This window comes from Pan paniscus, chromosome X (genome assembly GCF_029289425.2).
Source record: "Pan paniscus chromosome X, NHGRI_mPanPan1-v2.0_pri, whole genome shotgun sequence".
Classification (NCBI taxonomy): domain Eukaryota; kingdom Metazoa; phylum Chordata; class Mammalia; order Primates; family Hominidae; genus Pan; species Pan paniscus.
In genome coordinates this window covers 83,582,029-83,606,361 of record NC_073272.2, presented here as the reverse complement: position 1 = coordinate 83,606,361, position 24,333 = coordinate 83,582,029, and the positions used below count along the sequence as shown (strand labels likewise).

At 35.6% G+C, this 24,333-nt stretch overlaps 1 protein-coding gene across 5 annotated transcripts in view; it reads left to right on the top strand.

The window, feature by feature from the left end:
* Window positions 1-24,333, top strand: part of RPS6KA6 (ribosomal protein S6 kinase A6) — a 130,521-nt gene that overhangs the window by 62,562 nt on the left and 43,626 nt on the right. For all 5 annotated transcript variants that reach the window (XM_034949505.3, XM_008978143.5, XM_034949504.3 and 2 more), the window contains 10 exons: window positions 4,879-5,021; window positions 7,451-7,521; window positions 7,761-7,849; window positions 8,616-8,674; window positions 17,175-17,277; window positions 17,860-17,990; window positions 18,413-18,535; window positions 19,024-19,113; window positions 20,244-20,402; window positions 22,709-22,870. In XM_034949505.3, coding sequence (XP_034805396.1) covers window positions 4,879-5,021; window positions 7,451-7,521; window positions 7,761-7,849; window positions 8,616-8,674; window positions 17,175-17,277; window positions 17,860-17,990; window positions 18,413-18,535; window positions 19,024-19,113; window positions 20,244-20,402; window positions 22,709-22,870 — 1,130 coding nt within the window. The remainder of the gene's footprint in view (window positions 1-4,878; window positions 5,022-7,450; window positions 7,522-7,760; window positions 7,850-8,615; window positions 8,675-17,174; window positions 17,278-17,859; window positions 17,991-18,412; window positions 18,536-19,023; window positions 19,114-20,243; window positions 20,403-22,708; window positions 22,871-24,333) is intronic.

Genomic DNA, 24,333 nt, shown 5'->3' with positions numbered 1-24,333 from the left:
ATTTTCTCGTGCTGCTTTTAGGATACTTTATCATTGAACTTTTGGAGTTTGATTATTAAATGCCTTGAGGTAGTCTTCTTTGGTTTAAATCTATTGGATGTTCTATAACTTTCTTGCACTTGTATGTTTATTTCTTTCTCTAGGTTTGGGGAGTTCTCTGATATTATCCCTTTGAATACACTTCTTATCCGTCTTTCTCTGTCTACTTTCTATTCAAGTCCAGTAGCTCTTAGACTTGCCCCTCTTTGGCTGTTTTCTAGATCTTGTAGCCATGCTTTATTCTTTTTTTTTTTTAATTTTGTCTCCTCTGTGTATTTTCAAATAGCTTGTCTTCAAGCTCACAAATTATTTTCACTCCTTGATCAGTTCTTCTATTAAGAAACTGTCATGCATTCTTTGATATGTCAAGTTGCATTTTTCAACTCTAGAATTTCTACTTGATTCTTTTTAATTATTTTAATCTCTTTATTAAAGTTATCTGATAGAATTATAAATTCCTTCTCTTCGTTATCTTTAGTTTCGTTGAGTTTCCTCAACAGAGCTATTTTGAATTATATATCTGAAAGCCTGCATATCTATCTGTTTCTCCAGAATTGGTTCCTGGTTCCTTATTTAGTTCATTTGGTGAGGTCATGTTTTCCTGGATGGTCTTGCTGCTTGTAGATGCTTGGGAGTGTATGGGCATTGATGAGTTAGATTTTTAATTTGGTCTTTGCACTCCGGGCTTGTTTGTACCTGTCCTTCTTGAGAAGACTGTACAGGTATTCGCTGGGAGTTGAACCCCAAGCCCAATAATGCTGTGGTTTTATAGGCTCCTAGAGGTACCCCATTGGTGGCCTTGGATAAATTCTGGAAGAATTCTCTGTATTACCAGTCAGAGAACCTCATTCTTTTCCCTTATTTTCTCCCAAACAAATGGAGTCTATCTCTGTGCTGAGCCACCTGGAATGGGGATGTGGTTATGCAATCACCCCTATGGCCGCCACCACACAGACTGCATTGAATCAAACCGGAAGCCAGCACAACACTGGGTCTCGACCTTGGCTCACTATAACTACTACCTGGGTAAAACCTATTTTCACTCAAGGCCATAGTGCTCTACAGTCAGCAGATGTTAAGGCCAAACAGGTTTGTGTCCTTCCTTTCAGGGCAATGAGTTCCCCCAGGCCCCGGGCAGGACCAGGCATGCTGTCTGGGAGCCAAGGATTAGAGTCAAATACCTTAGAAATTTACCTGAAGTTCTATTCTACTGCAGCTAAGCTGGCACTCAGACCATAATCCAGAATCTTTGTTGCACTTCCCTCCCCTCTCCACAGGGAGAAGGGCCTCTCCCTATAGCCATCAGCACCAGCAGCCCATAGCAGGGGTTCTGCCAGGCCACTGGCAATGTTCACTTAAAGCCCAGTGGCTCTTCAGTCAACAAGTGGTGAATGCTGCCAGGCTGGGAACTTGTTCTTCAGAGCACTGGGCTCCCATATGCCCCAGGGCAGATCCAGAAATTATATCCAAGAGCCTAGGCTCAGACTCAAGAGACCTCAAGAGCCTGCTTATTGGCCTACCCCACTGTGGCTGAGCTGGTACCTAAGGTGCATTACCTTTCTGTCTGCTTTTCTCAAACAGAAGGAATCTTTTTCTGTAGCTACCACAGCTCTCAATTTGTTGGATCACACCTGAAGCCAGCATTTCTCAGAGCCCAAGGCCCATGGTGTACTACCTGGGTATATTGCTGCTGGTTGTTCATGGCCCAAGAGCTCGTTAATCAGCAGGCAATGAATCCTGCCAGGACTGGGTTCTTCTCTTCAAGACAGTGGGTTTCCTTTTGGCCCAGGATGTGTCTAGAAATACCATCCATGAGCTAGGGCCTGGAATGGGAACCTCACAACTCTGCCCAGTGTCTTGTCCTACTATGGCTGAGCTGATATCCAAGATGCAAGACAAAGTCCTCTTTACTTTTTGTTCCTTCCTCCTTAAGCAGAAGGAAGGAGTCACTTTTGTTGCTGTGCTGTCTGGGGTTGGGGGAATGGTGGCACAAGTACTCCCTTAGCCACCCTGGCTGGTATCTCCCTAGGTCACATGCCACCCTAGTCCACTGGCTCTAATTCCAGTTCAACACTAGTAGTTGCCTAGGAATTGCAGGGTTTGCATCTTAGACTGCCTTTTAAGTTTACCTAGGACCCCAGAGCACTTTGGCCCAAGATGGCGAGGCTTGCTGAGGAGTTCAAATTTAGACCACTGGGACAGGCAATTCCCTTCTGTCTAGTTCTTGTCCAAAAGCTTCCTCTGGCCGGGTGCAGTGGCTCATGCCTATAAACCCAGCACTTTGGGAGACCGAGGTGGATGGATCATCTGAGGTCAGGAGTTCGAGACCAGCCTGACCAACATGGTGAAACCCTGCCTCTACTAAAAGCACGAAGAAAATTAGCTGCCTGTGGTGGCGGGTGCCTGTAATCCTAGCTACTCAGGAGGCTGAGGCAGGAGAATCACTTGAACCCGAGAGGCGGAGGTTGCAGTGAGCAAGACTCTGTCTCAAAAAAAAAAAAAAAACTTAAAAAAAATAACAAAAGCTTCCTCCATATGTGGGTGCTGGCTGAGGCCAGCATGACTTTGCTGTCTGCTGTAACAGGGCAGCACTGAATTTAATGTAAAGCCCCCCAGTTGCTGAGCTTTCCCTCCCCTATCTGCAAAGACTCTCCTCGCTGCATGGCTGCTGCTGGGGCATGGGGAAGGGGTGTCATCAGTGATTCATGACTGTCTCTTCTACCCTCTTCAGTGCCTCTTTCAGCAATATGAAGTTAAAACTAAGTACTGTGATTACTCACCCGATTTTTGATTCTTGTGATGGTGCTTTTCTGTGTGCAGAGAGTTGTTAAACTTTGGTGTTCCTGCAGAAGCTACAAATGGTATAGGCTTCTATTTTGCCATCTTGCTCCATCGTTTCCTCCTGTAGCTTCTTTTTCATTTTCTTAATACCATTTTCTGAAGAACAGTTTTGTTTATTTTGATGATGTCCAGTTTGTCATTATTTTTCTTTTATGGATTATACTTTCGATGTATCTAAGAAATCCTTGTCTAACCCAAGATCACAAAGATTTTCTGTTTTCTTTTTTGTAAATTTTATAGTTTTAGGTTTTACATGGTTTACGATCCATTTTGAGTTAATTATTTATGGTATGAGGATGAATTTTTCTATATCTCTATCCTACTTGTTCTGGTACCATTTGTTGAAAAGACTGCTTTTTCTCCATGGAATTGCTTTTGCACCTTTGCAAGAAATTAAGTGACAATATAGAGCCAGTTCTGTTACAGTGTGACATATGTGATCTAAATCACTGCAGTATGCATAAATCCATAGTATATAAACCACAGAACTTACGGGGAAAAGGAGGCAAGGGGCATAACTTTAAAATGTTTGATCAGTGATACACAAAAGAAAAGAAAGTAAAAAGGGTAGCATTGTTCTGTATGTTCTAAATGATTAAGAAATACATAAAGACTGCAATAAATACAGTTCCTTACCTTGAAAAAGACCCGAAGTTTGCTTGTGGAAGTGGGTGTCAGAAAAGTTACAGTTTGTAAGTTATAATGATGTAGTGGAAGTTAGATTATCTGGAATTGGAAGGAAAATTTTAACGCTAGAGGTGGACAGGAGTGGCTCATAACAAATACAGTGAATTAGCTGGTAGATGTTTGAGGTGTGTGCATATGTGCATTTTATGTATTTCTACTTTCCTAAGCTCAGCTGATTCAGTTTTCTGTGCTCATGTAACGCTTCCTGCAGACAAAATCACTGATAAGCCAGTGTGAAATTCACGTTATACCTAGATTGTTTGCTAAGATATCAATTGCATTAGAACAAATTTGCATTTTCAAAAGAAGCATTATAGCAGAATTAACTGTATATGTCAGTCTATCATTGTACACTCTTCTGTTCCATTGATATATATGTCCAACCTTTTTCCGGTACCCCACTATCTTGATTACCGTAGCTTTATAGTAAGTGTTGAAGTCAGGTGTAGTATAAGTCCAACTGTTTTCTTCCTTTTCAAAATTGTTTGGACTATTTTATTTTCTTGACTTTTTTATACAAATTGTAGAATCAGCTTATTGATTTCTACAAAAGAAATTTTGCTTGGATTTTATTGAAGTTTCATTGAATTGGTGTATCAGTTTGGGGAGAATTGATACCTTAACAACATTAAATCTTCCAATTCATGAACATGGTATAACTTCCCATTTATTTAGGTCTACTTTGATTTCTTTCATCAGTGTTTCCAGTTTTCAGCATATAATTCTTGCATATATATTTTATAGCTGTAGATGTATATTTATACCTGTAGATTTCATGTTTGATATTTTTGGTGGTATTATAAATAGTACTTTTTAAATTTCATCTTCCAGTTGTTCATTAGTAATACCAAGAAATAACATTGATTTTTATTATTGACATCTTTAGCTCCTCGAAGGCTTTGAACAAAAATGGAAGCTCACCAAAGCCAAAGCAAAATTTGCTTTTTTAATATTTTAAAAAGTATAAGTTACTATTTCTGTTTTGTCTTAGTCTATTTTAAAACTTAGATCAATACGGCAGCTTTGATTTAATTGTTGTTCCCTCACATTTTTTGCACTATATTCTAGTGTAGACCTGAAAGCATGTATTTTGAGGATGAGATTTCATGGAAGGATCTTTAAATGACCTTAAAGAGTATTGTTATGAAATACAGGCTGCTTTCTCTTATTGATCTCACAGGAACTTTCTTAAGAGTAACTGTAGGCCATCCATAAATAATTGTAATGTTTAATACATTATTTTGTTTCTTTTGACGTTTTCTATTTTCTGAAGTTTTTCAGACACATTTTTTGGTAATACTGTTATTATAGATTTTGGACTCAGCAAGGAGTCAGTAGATCAAGAAAAGAAGGCTTACTCATTTTGTGGTACAGTAGAGTATATGGCTCCTGAAGTAGTAAATAGGAGAGGCCATTCCCAGAGTGCTGATTGGTGGTCATATGGTGTTCTTATGGTAAGTAGCATTATTTGTTTTAATTATGTCAACCTGTGATTGATATTACTTATAATTTTATTTTAATTCAAATTTTGGGATTTAGCAGGTCAGAAAGGGGTTCTGATAATTTATAATTAACACCAAAAACCTTGTGATTGGCTAGCTGTTACACAATAAAAATTAAGGTTTTGGTGTTCTGATTTATTTTAAAGTTGCTAGTAAAAAGGTAAATGACAGCATTGTTATTATAAACTATTCATATTTGATACTTATGAAAAGGTCTGTCAGATTCTATATTTCAGAATGATGAGTTTATCAGTTACATGGTATTTTAATTGAATGTTACAGAACTTAGCACCTTACCATATAGTGTCTTATTGTCAGATTGTTCCATGTATTCCCTAGAAAGGTTATAAACCTGTTGAGCAGAGGAATCATGTCTTATACTACTTTTCATCTCCCATAGTATCAAGCATAGTGAGCATTTCAGTAGATGCTTAATACAGACTGACTAATTTGGTATGAGATTAAGCATAGAATTTGCAGTAGTCAGTAGGATGATAGATAAATAGCTGTTGAATTAGATATAATTTGCTTTGGAGGTCTGATCCATTTTGTCCATTTATCACTGAGTAGCACATCAAATGACACATCAGCATGTTAAGTGTCTATTGTAAGCCTGACATATTAGGAGGCCTGTGGGGTAGGAACTGATTCTAAGTAAAATATTTGGTCTTTTTCAATTGGAGTAGCTAAATAAACTCTCAAGAAGTACCTTAGGAGTTCAGAGAAGATTTAATGTAAGCTGATGTAGGCAAACTGAAAGAGTTGGAACTTAAATTAAGCCCTGAAGGATGGATAAAATTTAAATAGTTGTGTGTCAAGAAGGAGAGTATTGTGATCATATTAGCAAAGACTTGGAGAACCAGTTTGACTAGAGAAGTGGAGAAAGAGGGCAAAGGTGGAGGAAGTGAAGCTATAAACCTATAAGCATTTATACATGATTCTCTGGGTAGGAGGAAACTTTTAGATTCTTAAACAGGATGGAAATTAGAGAAAATTGTATTTTAGGAAGATTAGCCTTGTAAGTGGATTGTAATGGAAGAAACTAGAAATAGGAAGACAAAAGAGATCTTAAAAGACAATTGTAAGATTATAGAGATTTCAAAGTAAGCAGTTGTTAACCTTGGTAGCAAATTAGATGACACAGATCAAAAAGAAATGAATTGTCAAAGATAAAAATGCCTATAAAATTTGTGAGCTTTAGGGGGTTCAAAGAATGGTAAGTTAATAGAAGAGATAGCTGAAGAGGACAGCTGGTTTTGGAAGTGGGAAAAAATAATTTTTAACATGTAGCATAGGTTACTGTAGGTTAATGACTCACCACTGGGTGGTGATAAACTAGGAGGGGTAGTGGAGAGAGAATCAGAATCATTTGGAGACCTTAATATGTATATATTAACTACCCAACCTGTAGTTTCTTTGAGGGAAGATGTGAGTCCTATATACGATCCTTCCTTCATTCTCTCCCTGAAGTTCTCACCTCTACTCCTCCAGTCTTTGGTGGCATACCATTACTTAAGATTTGGGAAGGAAAGCTGGAGTTTGAGAGAGATTAAGCCTTGAACAGCAGATTTTGGGAGACATTAAGATACAGAAGAGACTTGAATGTATAAGCTCACTTAGATTGTGAGTTCAGATAAATGAGTAGAAGACTAAGGCCAAAGCCATTATTGAATCTAAGTTTGAGATTTAAATACTGGTGATACAAAAACTTCTCTTTAATGTACCGTAATGATTTTTAGAGGTAGTCTTTTTTTATACCATTATTTAATGTTCTAGTTAGTCACATTGCAGTCAGTTCTCTTTGAGAAAATGTTTTCCTTCTTCTGTGTACAACTAAGGTGTATGTTTCTTTTTTAAAGCTATTGGCATGTGTGTGTGTGGCAGGGGGTGGTGGTGGTGGTGTGTTCTGCTGCTTCTACTTCTTTTTTGGCTCCTGTTTTGGGGGCAGTGGAGGGAATGAGAATGGTTAAATCTTTCTTGGGCATGTATGAATTTGAAATGCTTTTCTGCTTATTTTTCCTTTTCCTTTATTATTAAACATTCGCTTCAAAAGAGTATATTTGTTTTAACAGAAAATGCATTGTGTGTATTTTCAAATTGCTTTGGCTTTGAGAACATAGCTGAATTAGAACTGAGGAAGAATTGGTTGGTTTCATCTGCTACAGGTCACCATCAGTTGAGCTATATATATATAGAGAGAGAGTGGGATACCAGAAGTATATTTCTTTAAGTGACTTAGTTTTCTGGTCCCATTTTGATCTACTATCATGTAGATCTTACAATTTGATGATTATATAGAAGTCTCAGTTTTTTTCTAGAGAATCTTATTATATATTCTAAGGTGTTCTAATTGTGTGGTGTGTTTTGTTTGTTTGTTTTAGTTTGAAATGCTTACTGGTACTCTGCCATTTCAAGGTAAAGACAGAAATGAGACCATGAATATGATATTAAAGTAAGTGTAAACAGTATGTTTTTCTTTTGGGAAAAAAATCTCTTGCTTTCAGTTTTGAAAAAATTATTGCGGTTTTAAAATAATACAAGAGAACCTTTTTCTCACTGTCTTGTTCCCTTCTACCATATACAGGACTTTATTTACCCTTGTAAAAGCACTTTTAAAAGTTCTTTTTGAGATTTTTCAAATCAAAAGTGTGGCTAAATTTAAGTGAAACTTTCTAAAATCCTCTGTTTCAGAGCAAAACTTGGAATGCCTCAATTTCTTAGTGCTGAAGCACAAAGTCTTCTAAGGATGTTATTCAAAAGGAATCCAGCAAATAGATTGGGTATTGCTTATTTTCTTAGCTTTTATAGAAGTAACTGCATGTTTTGGGAGGATAATTAAATCTTTATGTTTTCTTGTTTGATTTGAGCACATTACTTCTATACGTAGAATTTTTCATTTTGTGTGTACATTTCAGACAAAGTAAACTCTGTTATGTCCATGATTTAAAACTGAAGTAGTCTAGTTAATGAAAGCTTCTGTTCAACCTATTATTATGTATATATTATGGGTTACTTCTTTTGAAATAATAAACAGATTCTCCCTTGTACAGGTAATCTCTTATATATTTGAAGATAGATATTTTGCCCCCCCCAATATTCTTCAAAGTAAATATTATGTTTCTGTAACTACTTTTTTGACCCCTTTCTGGTAGCCTTTCCCTGTATCCAGATGCGATCCTATTATTTATGCCCTTGTGTGAAAATTTCAGTGTCACTTTATTCCTTTGTACCTTTCAATTTGGCATATAAATATGAGGTCATAAGATAAATTAGGAATGAAAAAATATGTATTTAAGTATTATGTTTAATACTATTTTGATTTGATTTGGGAGACACTTTATTGTAGTTCAATATGAACGTTAGTTATTTTTTATCACAGTAAAATGAAAGGACCAGCTAATAAAATGCCAGATAAGAAATCATGTATTTTTCTTTTCAAGGAATGTATGAAATATGTGTATTCCTGTTTACAGATAGCAGTCTGGAAGCCAGGGAGCAAGACTAAAAAAAATCATAAAAATAAAATATCATTTCTTTTTTTTATAGGATCAGAAGGAGTTGAAGAAATCAAAAGACATCTGTTTTTTGCAAATATTGACTGGGATGTAAGTTAAGTAGAAAGCTTGTTATTGAATAACTTCATATGACCAACACAGGATATTAAAGGTTTATTGCTTTTAATTTAAATAACAAATCAGTGGAATATTTCCATACATATTTATTTTTCTTTTTCTTAAAAAAATAATTTAGATCTGGGGGTGCATTTGTGGGTTTTTTCCGTGGATATATTGCATAATGGTGGGTTTGGATTTCTAATGTACCCATCAACCAAACAGTGACCAGTAGGTAATTTTTCAACCCTCAATTCCCTTTTAACTTCTCCCCTTTTGGAGTCCTCGGTGTCTATTATTTCCATCTGTATGTCCATGTGTATCCATTGTGTAGCTCCCACTTATAAGTGAGAACATGGGATATTTGATTTTCTGAGTTATTTCACATAGGATAATAATCTCCACCTCCATCCATGTTGCTGCAAAGATAATGATTTTATTCTTTCTTATGGCTGCATAGTATTCCATGGTGTCTATATACCTATTTTCTTTATCCAATTAACCATTGATGGACACTTAGATTGATTCCATGACTTTGCTATTGTGAACAGTGCTGTGATAGACATACAAGTGCAGGTGTCCTTTTTATATAATGATTTATTTTCCTTTAGGTACATACCTGTTAGTGGGATTGCTGGGTCAAATTTTTTTGATTATTAGTTCTTTGAGAAATCTTCATATGGTTTTTCATAAAGGTTGTACTAATTTACATTCCCATTAACAGTGTATAAGTGTACCTGTTTTCTCCCACATCCATGCCAACATCTGTTATTTTCTAACTTTTTAATAAAAGCCCTCCTGACTGATATAAAATCATATTTCATTGTGGTTTTAATTTGCATTTTTCTGATGATTAGTGATATTGAGCATTTTTCCATGTTTGTTGGCTGCTTGTATGTCTTCTTTTGTAAAATGCGTGTTCATATCCTTTGCCCACCTTTTAATAGGTTTGTTTGTTTGTTTGTTTACCTGTTGAGTTGTTTGAGTACCTTGCAGATCTCGATATTAGTCTTTTGTCAGAGGCATAGTTTGCAAATATTTTATCCCATTCTGTAGGTCATCTTTTTACTCTACTGATTATTTATTTGGCTGTGCAGGAAATTAATTAAGTCCAATTTGTCTACTTTTGTTTTTGTTGCATTTGCTTTTGGGATCTTAGTCATAAATTCTTTGTATAGATCAATGTCCAGAAGAGTTTTGCCTAGGTTTTCTTCTAGGACCTTTGTAGTTTCACATCTTATGTTTAAGTCTTCAAACAATCTTGTGTTAATTATTGTAAACAGTGAGAGATAGGGGTCCAATTTTATTCTTCTTCATGTGGCTAGGCAATTTTCCCAATACCATGTGTTGAATAGAGTGTTCTCTCCTCATTGTTTATTGTTGTAGATTTTGTAGAAAATCAGATGGCTATAGGTATGCAGCTTTATTTCTGGGTTCTCTGTTTTGTTCCATTGATCTATGTGTCTATTTTTGTACAAGTACTCTGCTGTTTTAGTTACTATAGCCTTGTAGTATAATTTGAAATTAGGAAATGTGATGCCTCTGGCTTTGTTAATTTTACTTAGGGTTGCTTTGGCTATTTAGGCTGTTTTTTGGTTCTGTGTAAACATTAGGATTGTTATTTCTAATTCTCTGAAGGATGGCATTCATAGTTTGATAGGAATTGTATTGAATGTGGATATTGCTTTGGTCAGTATGTTTTTTTGTTGTTGTTGTTTTGTTTGTTTGTTTTTTGACAGCGTCTCTCTCTGTCACCCAGGCTGGAATGCAGTGGCACAATCACAGCTCACTGCAGCTTTGACCTCCTAGACTTAAGCAATCCTCCCACTTCAGCCTCCTGAGCAGCTGGGGATACAGGTGTATGCCACCGTGTCTGGCTAATTTAAATTTTTTTGGTAAAGATGAGGTCTCGGTATGTTGACTAGGATGGTCTGGAACTTCTGGGTTCAAGCGATTCTCCTGCCTCAGCCTCCCAAAGTACTGGGATTACAGGCGTGAACCACTGTGCCTGGACTGGTATGGTCATTTTAATGATATTGATTCTTTCAATTCATGAGCATGAGATGTTTCTCCATTTGTCCATTTGATCTAGTTTCTTTCATCTGTGTTTTATAGTTCTCCTTGTAGAACTCTTTCACATTCTTGGTTAAATGTATTTGTAGGTATTTTACTTTTTGCGGCTGTTGTTAATGAGATTGTTAATTAGAACTTTCATTTGGTTTTCAGTTAGAACATCACTGTTGTATAGAAAAGCTACTGATTTTTGTATGTTGATTTTATTTTTTTAAACATTACTGAATTTGTTTATCAAGTCTAGGAGTCTGTTGGAGGAGTCTTTTCTGTTTTCTCAGTACCATATTATATCATCAATGAATAGAGGTACTTTGACTTCCTCTTTTCCAATTTGGATGTATTTTATTTCTTTTTCTTGCTTGATTGCTCTGGCTAGGACTTTCCAGTACTGTGTTGACTAGGAATGGTAAAAGTGGACATCCTTGACCTGTTTCAGTTCTTGAAAGGAATGCTTTCAACTTTCCTGCATTTGGTATGATGTTGGAGTATGTTCCTTCTATGCCTATTATATGGAGGGTTTTTATCATCAAGTGATGTTGAATTGTCTCAAATGCTTTTTCTGCATCTATTGAGATGATCACATGATTTGTGTTTATAATTTTGTTTAAGTGGTGATTTACATTTATTGATTAGTAAATGTTGATCCATCCTTTCATCCCTAGAATAAAATCCACTTGATCATGATTAACTATTTTTTGCATGTGCTGTTGGATTTGGTTTGCTAGTATTTCGTTGAGGATTTTTGCATCTATATTCATCAGGGATATTGGCTGGCAGTTTTCTTTTTTGGTTGTGTCCTTACCTGATTTTGCTCTCAGGATGATACCGGTTTTGTAGAATTAATTAGGAAGGATTCCCAACTCCTCAATTTTTGGGAACAGTTTTAGTAAGATTGGCACCAGCTCTTCCTTGCATGTCTGGAAAAACTCATTTCTAGACCTGTGTGGTCCTGGCTTTTTTTGATGGAACATTTTTTTATTACTGGCTCAGTTTCACTATTCCTTTGGTCTGTTTGTGTTTTCTGTTTCATCCTGGTTCAATCTTGGGAGACTGTATGTTTCCAGGAATTTATCCATCATCTAGCTTTTCTAGTTTGTGTGTATATACATGTTCATAGTAATCACTGATCATATTTTATATATATTTCTGTGGTATTCATTGCAATGTTTGCCCTTTTCAATTTCTGATTGTACTTGTTAGAATCTTCTCTCTTTTCTTCTTGGTTAAACCATCTAGAGGTCTATCAACTTTTTTTATTATTTCAAAGAACCAGCTTCTCATTTTGTTGATCTTTTTTTTGGTCGCAATCTCATTTTATTCAGCGAAATGAGACTTAGTTATTTTTTGTCTTCTGCTAGCTTTGGGTTTGGTTTTTCTTGTTATTCTACTTTCGTGTAGTTTGACAATAGGTCATTGATTTGAGATCTTTCTGTGTTTTTGATTTAGGCATTTAACACTAAAAACTTTCCTCTTAGCACTGCTTTAGCTGTGTCTCAGACGTTTTGTTATGTTGTGTCTCTGTTTTCATTCATTTCAATTTTTTTATTCCTGCCTTGATTTTGTTGTTCACCCAAGTCATTCATGAGCAACTTGTTTCATTTCCATGTACTTGTGTAGCTTTGAGAGTTCCCCTTGGTATTGATTTCTAATTTTATTCTACTGTGATCCAATAGGATACTTGATGTGATTTTGATTTTCTTGAAAGTATTGAAATTTGCTTTATGGTCAAGCATATGTTCAGTTTTGGAGAGTGTTACATGTGCGGTGGAGAAAAATGTATATGCTGTAGTTGTTGATTAGAATATTCTGTAAACATCCATTTGGTCTAGAGTCCAGTTTAAGTCCAGAGTTTCTTTGTTGACATTTGCCTTGATGACCTGTCTAGTGTTGTCACTTGGTATTGAAGTCCCCCACTATTATTGTATTGCCATCAATCTCTTTTCTTAGGTCTATTAGTATTTGTTTTTGAATCTGAGCGCTCTGGTGTTGGATGAATATATATTTAGGATAATTAAATCTATTGGTTTAATTGAGCCCTTATCATTATATAATGCCTTTCTTTGCCTTTTCTTACTGTTGCTGGTTTAAAGTCTGTTTTATCTGTTATGAGAATGGCTACTTCGGCTTTGTTGTGTTTTTTATTTGCATGCTATATCTTTTTCCACCCCTTTACTTTTAAGTCTGTAGATGTGTTTAGCTATTCTGTGGGTCTCTTTTTGGCAGCAGATGGTTGGTTTTTGTCTGTTACCCAACTTGCTGGTCTACATATTTTGGATGGAACATTTAGGCATTTATGTTGAAGGTTATATTGATATATGAGGTTTTAATCCTGTCATAATGTTGCTAGCTAGTTGCCTTGGATTCTCAATTGTATGATTGTTTTATAGGATCTTTGAGCTTTCTACTTATGTGTGCCTTTATGATGGTGAGTGACATACTTTTGTTTCCATCTTTAGAACGTCTTTGAGCATTTCTTATGGGGCCTGTTTAATGGTGATAAGTTCCTCTCGTGTTTTTTTTTCGGTTAATGACTTTATGTCTTCTTCATTTTATGAAGCTTATTTTGGCTGGATATAAAATTCTTGGATGGCACTTTTTAAAGGAAGCTAAAATTAGGTCCCCATTCTCTTCTGGCTTGTTAAAATTTCTGCTGAGAAGTCCACTGTCTGTCTGATGAGATTTCCTTTATTGGTGATTTGATGCTTTTCTCTAGCTTGTTTTATGATTTATTCTTTCACATTGAACTTGGATAGTCTGGCGGCTATATCCCTCGGTCATGTTTGTATTCTGTAGTGTCTTCTAGGTGTTCTGTGAATTGCTTATATCTGGATATCTACGTCTCTAACAAGATTGGGGATATTTTCCTGAATTAGTTCCTCAATTATGCTTTCCAAACTTCTTTTCTTTTTTCTTTCTGCCTATAAGTTGCAAGTTTGGTCACTTTACATTATCCCATATTTCTCAAAGACTTTGTTCATTTTTTAAAAATTATTTATTCTTTAATTTTATCTGATTTAATTCAAAAGACCAGCCCTCATGCTCAAAATTATTTCTTATGCATGGTCTAGTATGTTATTAAAGTTTTCTATTCTGTTTTGAAATTCCTTTCATCTTTTTTTCACTTCCAGAATTTAAAAATATGTATATATATTTATTTATTTATCTTTTATCTCCTGAATTGTTTTCTGATTTCTTTGTGTTTGTTTGTATGTGTTTGACTTTATTTTGGATTTCATTGAGCTTCCTTACAATCCATATTCTGAATGTTTTATCTGTCATTTCAAAGTTTTCATTTGATTAAGATTCATTGCTAGGTAGGTACTGTGACGTTTTGGGGATGTCATTACATTCTTTTTCTTCGTAGTCCTGAAGTTCTTATGTTGGTTCCTTCTTATCTGTAGAAGCTGTCACATATTACTTTTGAATTTATTTTCATGTGGACGTGGTTCACCCCCTGCCGCCGCCCCTCTTGGGGGGTGTGACTGTAGAGTAGGTTGGGAAGTAGCCAGAAGTCTTTTGGCTTCGTTTCTATAGGCCTGTGCACTTCTTAGTCAGGTTTTTATGTTGGGTTTTACAGTTCAATCTATAGGGCAGTAGGTGGCATTTACCAGTACAAGCCAGCTGTGGCAAAAGCAGATCGGTATGCACTTGATATTTGTTTATTGTGTGGTGCTCTATGTTGTTTCAGATGATGGGCTGGACAGTGGAATGCCAGGTTCCCTGACCTTCTTGTCCCATGAGGGGTGAGGGGAAAGAGAGCTAGGCAGAGCTTGACTGTCTGGCTTGCACACAAATACCCCAATGATGAACTGGGGAGCCAGCCCTGACAGGCATGGTTGGGGGAGTACCTGGTGAACAGTGCCAAGGTCTCAGCAGAGAGTAGGAAGACTAGCTTCACATCCTAGACAGGTAGCAATATGTTCTATTTATCTATCACACCCCTGACTCAGAGCTCATGGCTCTCAGTTCAGATGCACAACTGCCGTGTATCTCCAGACCGCAGTATAGCTGATAGCCACAGAAGACACTTGTCTATGGGAGTTGTTTCTGGGTGGAACCTCCTGAATCAGTCCAATACGCACAGCTTTGTGACTCGCCTGTTTGCCAATGGGTAATGCTTCTGCTTTCTGTAGATATCACAGAGGGGCTCCACTTTTTAGCACACACAGTTGGGTATTAGCTGTGGCAGTATCGTCTGGTTGGGTCCCTCTGAGCTCAGACCCCAGGTTGAGGCATGGTCATGTACTAGCAGTGGTAGACAGGACTAGGCAAACTTCCAATTCCTTATCCCCCAGAATGCCCAGCAGACAGCTTGTATGAGTCCTGTAAGAAGTGGACCAGGACCAGGCCAGTGGACTTGTTAAGTCTCTAGAATCCTGCTGCTGGCTATGATAGGGAGTGATGGGCTGGTTCTTGGAGTCACAGGCAGAACTCTCAAGCAGAGGCAGGGAGAGTACTCTGGAAGTGGGAGTCCTAGGGTACATCATGTGCCTGTGGAGGCTGGGATCTCAGAAGGGCCTACAAAACACTTAGGCAGTTGCAGAATGCTCAGGCAGTTGGTGCATCAATGCATATTGCAGACCTGTGGGGCTGGGCTCTCGGGAGTGCCCACAGAATGCTCAGAATATAGCAAAACACTCAGGTGATTGGGTCCCTATGGCTGATCACAGGCCTGTGGGAGCTGGTCTCTTAAAAGGGCCCACAGGATTCTCAGATTATGGCAGAACGCTCTGGTGGTGGGATTCCCATGGCTGATCACATGCTTTGGGGTCTGGGCTCTCAGAATGGCCTGCAGAATGCTTATGTGGTCGAAGTCCCAAGGCCCATCACAGGCCTATGGGGGGCTAGGCTCTCAGAAGGCCTCCAGGTAACAGGTGAAATAATTGGGAGCAGGGCCGCTGGGCTGCTGGCCTTTCACTGGGGAAGGCAGACCCCTTCAGCTGAAGCAATGAAGGTTGGCAGCTATGGGGTGCTTGGCCCACCTGCACTTCCCTCCTGAAGGAGCAGCAGTGGATTTCACTTTGGTGGGCACACAAAAGTGCCCAGTTTCCCCACTGTCTCCTTGGCCCAGGAGTGGCAAGTGTGATGGTGGTGTTGGGCGCAGCTATTGAGGGAGCTGAAGAGCGGGTCACGAGCCTCTGGGGGCTGGGCTCTAAGAAGAACACCAGGCTGTGGCCAGTATATACATGTAAGGGCAGGGCAGCTGTGCTGTAGACCCAACACTGAAGAAGGGAGGCCTCATTTAGAAGGGAACAGCTGAGACCGGCAGTCTTTGCAGCGTGCATTCTGCTCACTCCTCTGTACTGCAGCTGCAGTATCTGTCTTTGAGGTGTGCACAAGTACCAGCCTCCCTGCTCCCTGCCTAGTGAGGTGGCAGCAGCCGGTGCCAGGCTGCTCAGGGATCAGAAGTCCATGGGATTCCACATGGGCTTGAGCAGTACCTCTGCACAGATTCCAGGCAGCTCCGTGTATTAAACTGGAGGCCTAGGGGATTCAAGGGGGTTTACCTATGGTTAGCATTGAAAGTCTGTGGCAGAATTGTGGAATCCTGGGGGTCTCTCACTCAATCTTCCCTTCCCTGCATCGAAGATCTCCTGGCTCCACACCAGTCTCAGTTCACCTGACGGCATGGCTTTGTTCCCTTCTTTCTGTGATTCCCAATTCCATCACTTCTCTGATGAATTCTAGTGTGGCCTCTTAGAAAATCTACTTGAAATGTCAATATTTATTGCTATTTTGATTCCTCACCATGAGAGAGGCATCCACTAGCCCACTAGCTGTTTCTAGTAAGCCATAATGAACTAAAAGTCATGTTTACATATTTAAATACATAAAAATTACTCAAAAGTAATTCCCTATTTATTTTTCTCCACTGTGGGACTGTAAGCTTTTTAAAAAATAGATTTCAAAAGAAGTGGCTTTTATATATTATTAGAAATTTTCTATGCCTTTCAAAAGCATAGATTTTAGCAAGATAGATTGTTAGACGACTAAATTTTCAATTATCTGATACAAGCCTAAACAGTACATTTAACGTATATTTTTTATGTGAAAACAATATTTTAGATGAAATATGCACTTTTTAAAAATAATTATTGATTTTGAAAGCCTTGAGCATTTTAGTTATTACTGTGCTGTATTTGCATGGTTATATTATCAATGAGCATTCAAAAACTTCTGATATCCAAAATTGAGCATTCCTTGTGAATTCAGCTTGTGGCATCATTGCTATGTTTCTTGGCCTCATTACATCTTGAACATTATCTCTCAAAATTTTAGAATTTGGTTAACAGTTATCTGAAACTATGAAATTGTTAGTCTTCTATTATGGACTGTGAATATTATGTTCTGCTTTGTTTTACAAAGTATAATAATTTTTAAAGTCTTAATATGTTTTGTGTTATCTGGTTGTCCCTTCTAGAAATTATATAAAAGAGAAGTTCAACCTCCTTTCAAACCTGCTTCTGGAAAACCAGATGATACTTTTTGTTTTGATCCTGAATTTACTGCAAAAACACCTAAAGGTAATGCATGTTTATCTGTAAGATCAGAGATTTTATTTAAGTAGATAGTTTAAAAATAAACTTTCTTGTGAAGTAAAAACTAAAAGAATGGTAAATTTGCAGAGAGTTGATTTGTCCATGGGAAATATGGATCCTATACAAAACATTGCTTGGGCAGCTGTCAAGTAGATGTTTTAAATGGGAAATATTTATCAGGAAGGAAGGAACTTGGTCAAAGGGTGGCAAGTTTATTTCTTTGTTTTATAAGTCCTTTGGCATGCTAATGATTTACAGGATGGGGTAGGAGGTAAGACGTGAGATATATTACTCTGTCTTTTACAGTTTCATACATACACTCAATAAATATTGAATACCTACTATGTACTAAGCAATGAGGATGCAGTGGTGAAAAGAACAGACAAAAAATACTGACTAAAATGGAGCATGTATACAGATGGGAGGAGACAGATAATATATAATAAATCAAATATATAATATGTTAGTAGCATTTAATGGTTTCCTTTATAGTTAAAGAAATTCTGACACTTTATATCATAGAATTCTGTGTGTAGTTATAATTAAATGTAATTATTTGGACATTAGATTCTCCCGGTTTGCCAGCCAGTGCAAATGCTCATCAGCTCTTCAAAGGATTCAGCTTTGTTGCAACTTCTATTGCAGAAGAATATAAAATCACTCCTATCACAAGTGCAAATGTATTACCAATTGTTCAGGTAAATTCCACTTAATCACATTATTCAGTTTTGGGCTAATTATTTCTCTGTTATTGCTGATGTATTTTTAATCGTTTTTTTAAAAGTGATTTTTAACTTCTTTGTTTATCTATTGGTATAAATTATGAATTAAATATGTCCCTGTGTGTTTTGGAAAAGAGCAGACAGTGGTAACTTTTAATTATATTTATGTGGCCTCTTTTGAATAAAATAGAAGGGTGATGTATAAGCTAGTTGCTTTATTATATTGCCTGTGGGTATCAAGAAAGGATTGGTTCACGCCATTTATAAATGTCGATAAAACTTCTGTAGAATGAATTATTCTAGTTTAAGGCTTAAGATGAATGTATATTTAGGACAAAAGACAGAAAATGTGAAAATATTTCATTCTCCTTAGTATTTTACTTTTTAAAAATAAACAGATAAATGGAAATGCTGCACAATTTGGTGAAGTATATGAATTGAAAGAGGATATTGGTGTTGGCTCCTACTCTGTTTGCAAGCGATGCATACATGCAACTACCAACATGGAATTTGCAGTGAAGGTATTGTCTCTGAGCCTAGCTTTCTTGTTTGTTTTATGCATGTAATTTAAATTATGAGTCAACTGACAAACATTTTCAGTGGAGTAAATGAAGATAGGAAAGATAAGATGATGAGAAAGAACTCCGAGACTTAATATTTTCATTTTTGAATTTCTTTTCAAGCCTTTGTTATGTAGGAACCGTGTATTTCATGAATTTTTGCATTTGAATAATTTTGTTATACATGTATTATGTTAAGATTGAGCAGTTGTGATAATTACAATCACGTCATCATTGGTACAATTTCAGTGAAATAGGATATAATGTTAAAATTTTCTTTTTTTCTGTTAAGTTTTTTACTTATGTTTTTAAATGTTAAAATAATATGAGGTAAGCATTGTTCTTGAGTTTTTAAGCATTTCTTCAAAAATATAACCAAATGGAAAATACTCATTTTAGACAAAATAATTTTTTTGCCTCAGATATTTTTCTTTTTTCTTATTTCTTAGATCATTGACAAAAGTAAGCGAGACCCTTCAGAAGAGATTGAAATATTGATGCGCTATGGACAACATCCCAACATTATTACTTTGAAGGATGTAGGTATTTCTAAATCTAGGTATCAGCTAAGCTAATGAAGTTATGAATTGGAACTTTATTTTTCTTATTGAAACTTTTAATGTCTTTAGCATATTTATTTTCATGCCTCAAAAATCTCAGGACTCTTAAATTGCCACTTTAATTCTTTTTTTCCCATGATTCTATACTTCTAGTCTTATAGAATATCAAAAATAACTATGATGATTGGTAAATGAGAATTTCCTCATTACATGAATATATTCTGGCTGGTTAACTAGTTAACATTGTAGCTAACACCAATTATTATTCTGTAGTGCTATCAATACAGAAGATACAGGAGATTGGGGATCTGCCAAATTCTTGAATATTTTACTTTCTTGATTGTATAGTAATTGGCTATAGCATTATGGATTGTTTCTGGAGTGAAATAGTCTTAGTCTATAGTTTTGTAAAATGAATGTATAACTCATTAATATGTTACTGAATGCTCACTTTTCACATAAGGAGATAATGTTCTTTTCTCTTTATACAAGACAGAAAAGTCAACTATCACCTTGATCAATTTGTGTCAGAAAATGATATGCACTTTGATTTGTAATCTTTAAACTACTGTGGTGTGTGTGTGTGTGTGTGTTTATCATACATGCCCTGAGTGAAAAGTGTATAAATACTTTTCTTATTTGTTTTCCTTGGTTTACTATTGGAATTCAACCAGTATTTAAGATACCAAATCAGATAATGAACTGAGGGAAGGGTATAAAAAATAAATAATGTATTTACTTTCAGAAAGAAGCTTACGTTTGGGGAAGAGAAGTAGCTATAATACAGTAAAAAAATTGAGATAGAGGTCATTTGAGAGGCACAGAGTTCTATTTTTTAATTTCTTTCTTTGATGAACTGCAACCTATAACTTCAAAAGGCAATAAAATTATATGTTTAACATGGTTTCATGGGACTGTGTAGGTGACTGTTTAGCCAATTCAACGTTTAGTACAGCCTGTACTGCATTAACAGTAAAGGAATAATGTCTTTTTTGTTTCTAATACTAGAGGGAAGTCTAGTAGAAAGGTAAATATAATTAAAATATAATTTAAGAATTATAGAATTGTAATTATAAATAATAACATTTTAAAACTGCGTTCTTTTGTAGGTCTTTGATGATGGTAGATATGTTTACCTTGTTACGGATTTAATGAAAGGAGGAGAGTTACTTGACCGTATTCTCAAACAAAAATGTTTCTCGGAACGGGAGGCTAGTGATATACTATATGTAATAAGTAAGACAGTTGACTATCTTCATTGTCAAGGAGTAAGTTGTAGTTAACTTTTTTCTTTCTATTCTGGGACCTATATCTTCATGAAAATATAGGAGATGATGCCACCTAAAATAAGTTGCTTTTATTCACATATATTTCTATAGAGAATATCCTAATAGAACTCACAATGTAGTGAAGTTTATGGATTTAGGAAATAATTATTTTCTCTCTGCCAATTGGCCCTGATTTAATAGCATATTCATTTAAAAAGTGGTTTGAATTATATAAATGTACCTAACTTTGACCTTGAAATTATGAAACTTAGACTTAAAAGTCAAACATAAAAGAATTAACCAAAGACATACAGTGACTATTATTCAAGTTACCTAACATATAAAGTTCAGATTACCTAACACGTATCTTGAACCTTGCCAGCTCCTTCCCTAAATACAGTAAGAAATGTGTATTCTAAACATTTCAAGTATTACTATATTAAATTTTGTGGTGAAGGGGCAGGCTTGTTATTTTGCTTCCTGTCCTTTCATAAAGAAGGCAAATGAACTGAGTTACAAAAAAAGGGAACTTTTAATATATATAACTGTATAAAAAAACAAAGTAGGGAGTAATTTAAAAATTTAAGTTTGAATCAGTTGTAATAGTAGATATGTACCAACTTAATAAAGAAATTTAAAATGGCAATTTAGAATTGACATAATGAAAACTCTGCATGAGCCCCTCTTATAATTAGTAAAAATAAACTAGTACTCAATTTTGTGTGTGGTTTAATAAAGTGTGTTTTCAGTATTTTTTAATATATAATGCTAAACAGTAGCTTTTTATAATTTAATTATTTGATTGTCTTTACCAACCCTCTCTAAAATAAAGCATGAAGAGAATTTTTGAGAAAAGCATCATAGGCGTCTCTTCTTTATTATTGTATGAACCTTCAGGTTCTTACTTCAATTAACTAAATTAATAAGACACATATTGAGCATTTCTACATGCCAGGCATTGTAAAAAGTGTTGTGGATTCAAACATGAGTGAGACCTGGTCCTTGTCCTTAAAGAGCTTTAGCATAGTAAACTCTGATTAAAGATAAGGATAACTTACATGAAATAGAGAGTACTAGTAGGGAACTTATCACATGGGGGAATTTCAGCATTTTTTTTTTACCAGTCCTACATTTTATTTGTTTCTTCTTTATTGTTTCTATTTTTCTGCTGAGACTTCCCTTTTTTTGCTGAGAGTTTAATGCATTGAAAGCATGTTTTGTTTTACTTTGTTGAGGATCATTATGATAGTCACTTTAAAATCCTTATCTGTTTTAGCATGGTTCATCTTGGAATCAGAATTTATTGATTTTCTTAAGACTGTGTTCCATTTTCTTGGTTCTTTGTATAACAGATAATTTGGGATTGTATCCTAAGCATTATGATAATCAGTTATAGAGATTTTCATATTTCATTATTTTTCTCCAATAGTTATTATTGTTTCATTTGTTTAAGTGGGTAATTTTCTTGGCTGGGCGTGAACTGAAAACTAGTTTTGGGGCCAGCAGCTCTGGTTTTTGTTCATATTATTTGTCTTTATACAAATTATTTTGATCCTGTTCCACACATTTTTGATACAAGGATCAGTTCTGGCTCTTTCCTTTATAATATTCCTCCATTCAGCATTCAGAGTTTTCCAGCATCTCCTTTCTGGTCCTCTAAGCCAGAAGGTCTGAGGGTTTTTCCACATGTCTTTACCACCACTGTGTACCATAGGGATTGCACTTAAACCCAGGCTAAAAGCCACAGATATGGAAACCTCCTTGTATAGTTTCCTGTGTTCCCTCCTTCAACAAAGTGTGTACTCCTCATCAGAGTATATCTGCTTCTGTTCATTCTCCAGTGCCTTCAGATAGTTGATTTTTGTATTATATCCAGGTTTTATGGTTGTTTACTTCAAGGAGGGGGGTGTTGAGTAGGGTCTTAGTCCATTATGGACTAAGTCTAAACTTAGTTTAGTTTGTAAGTCAGGAACTGTTCTTCTATGTTATGTATAATGCTAAGTGATATAAATTATGGCATGTCCAAAAGTGGATCTGAGAATTGAGCTTAGATATATTGAGATTAGAAATGGTTAACAAAACTAGTGGCTTTTGAGAGAATAGAAACTGGAACATCTTTCTGACAGACATAATTTCCTGTGTATATTTTAGGCTATTAAGCTTGAGCAAAATGTCATTTTCAAAATTTTGTAATTTGGAAAGTTTCTTTTGCTCAGATATTTAGTTAATTATATAGATATAATGTTTTATTTCTCAGATATTTAGTTAATTATATAGATATAATGCTTTTTTCCTTTATATTCAAGGTTGTTCATCGTGATCTTAAACCTAGTAATATTTTATACATGGATGAATCAGCCAGTGCAGATTCAATCAGGATATGTGATTTTGGGTTTGCAAAACAACTTCGAGGAGAAAATGGACTTCTCTTAACTCCATGCTACACTGCAAACTTTGTTGCACCTGAGGTATTCCTTAAAAACTTCACCATTTGCCTTTCATTCTTTTCCTTTAGTTGAATCTATATGATGCCATATGAATGTTATGGTAGGCAGATAAAAGCTGTTATCTTGCCCTTTTCAGTTTTAAAGTTCTTTAAATCAGGGAATTCTCATAGCCCCTAATATAAATATTTACACTGGTAACTAGCATCTAAAACCAACCAGAATGTAATAATCGGGCTATTCTATTCTGTTGGGTTATATACTAATTTCAGAATCATATCATTTTAGAGTTGGGAGGTAGGGAAAAGATAGCCACAGCTTAAATATATTATGTATTCTAAATGAGGAAACTGGCTCGAGGTACTTCAATGACTTATTCAAGACCCAGCATTCACTTAATAACAAAGCTAGGATAGATTCATCAGGTATGTTAAATTGTACTGAACATTAGGTAATTTATATAGATTAGCATTATAAATAACATATAAGGGCAGTGCTATCCTCGATTGTCTTTAGGATCTTCTAACTCCCGGAGAAAATAGCCACACAGGGGTTTTTGTAAGCCGTGGGGATTTTTCTTGGAAAATAATATTTATATCTAAATATTAGGGTGAAGAGTCAGGAAAGGTGATGCTCTTAGGGAGAAGAGTCAGGAAAGGGGAGGCTGTGGTACAGATTTCACATTTGGGAAGCTGTAACATTCATTCTAACCATGGGGATGAGAGCTTTGACAGTAGCAATTTCCATAGCAGTGAAAGTGAAGTTGGGGAAAAATGAATCAAGAGATGGCATTGGCCATATAAGTTCTTTATAAGCTTTCTTTGTCAAGTCAGTAGCTGTTCTTATATGTTATGGATAATACTGACATGTAATTACATATTCAATGAAAATCAAAATACCTAAAACTCTTCAGATTTGAAAAAATTGATGTGTCAATCAAAGGAGAAGCAGAGTAAAATAATTTGAGAAGAATTCCTATCTTCTATATATTTTATGATTTTATTTTTATATCAAATACTAGCTTTTTCAGGGAAATATTGCACATCAGATATATTAACAATAAGCCACTTGTATTTTAATGTAAATCAGTCTTTATTTTAAAGTAGCTACTATAAAAATAACTTTAATAATGAAAATAGAAATATAGAAAATACTATACTGATATTGAAGAACAGGCAGAACATCTGTTTTATAAGCTTTTTATGATAAGAGATTTGACTAAGAAATTATGTATGTATCCGGAGAATGTGATTTAATCTATATTTTAATAAAATTCATAAAATAATGTACAAGTTTTTATCTGTTACAATATATTGTACTGCCCTAACGTGTATGAGATAATAGCCTGCACATAAAAAAATTAGCCTTTTTAGGACATTTCAGTGGTTTTATAGGAGGACAGAATATTTGAGATAGTGCTCTTCTGTTATGTATAGCATATATGGTCATCATAAAGGTCCTCATAAATATTGTAACAGATTTATACA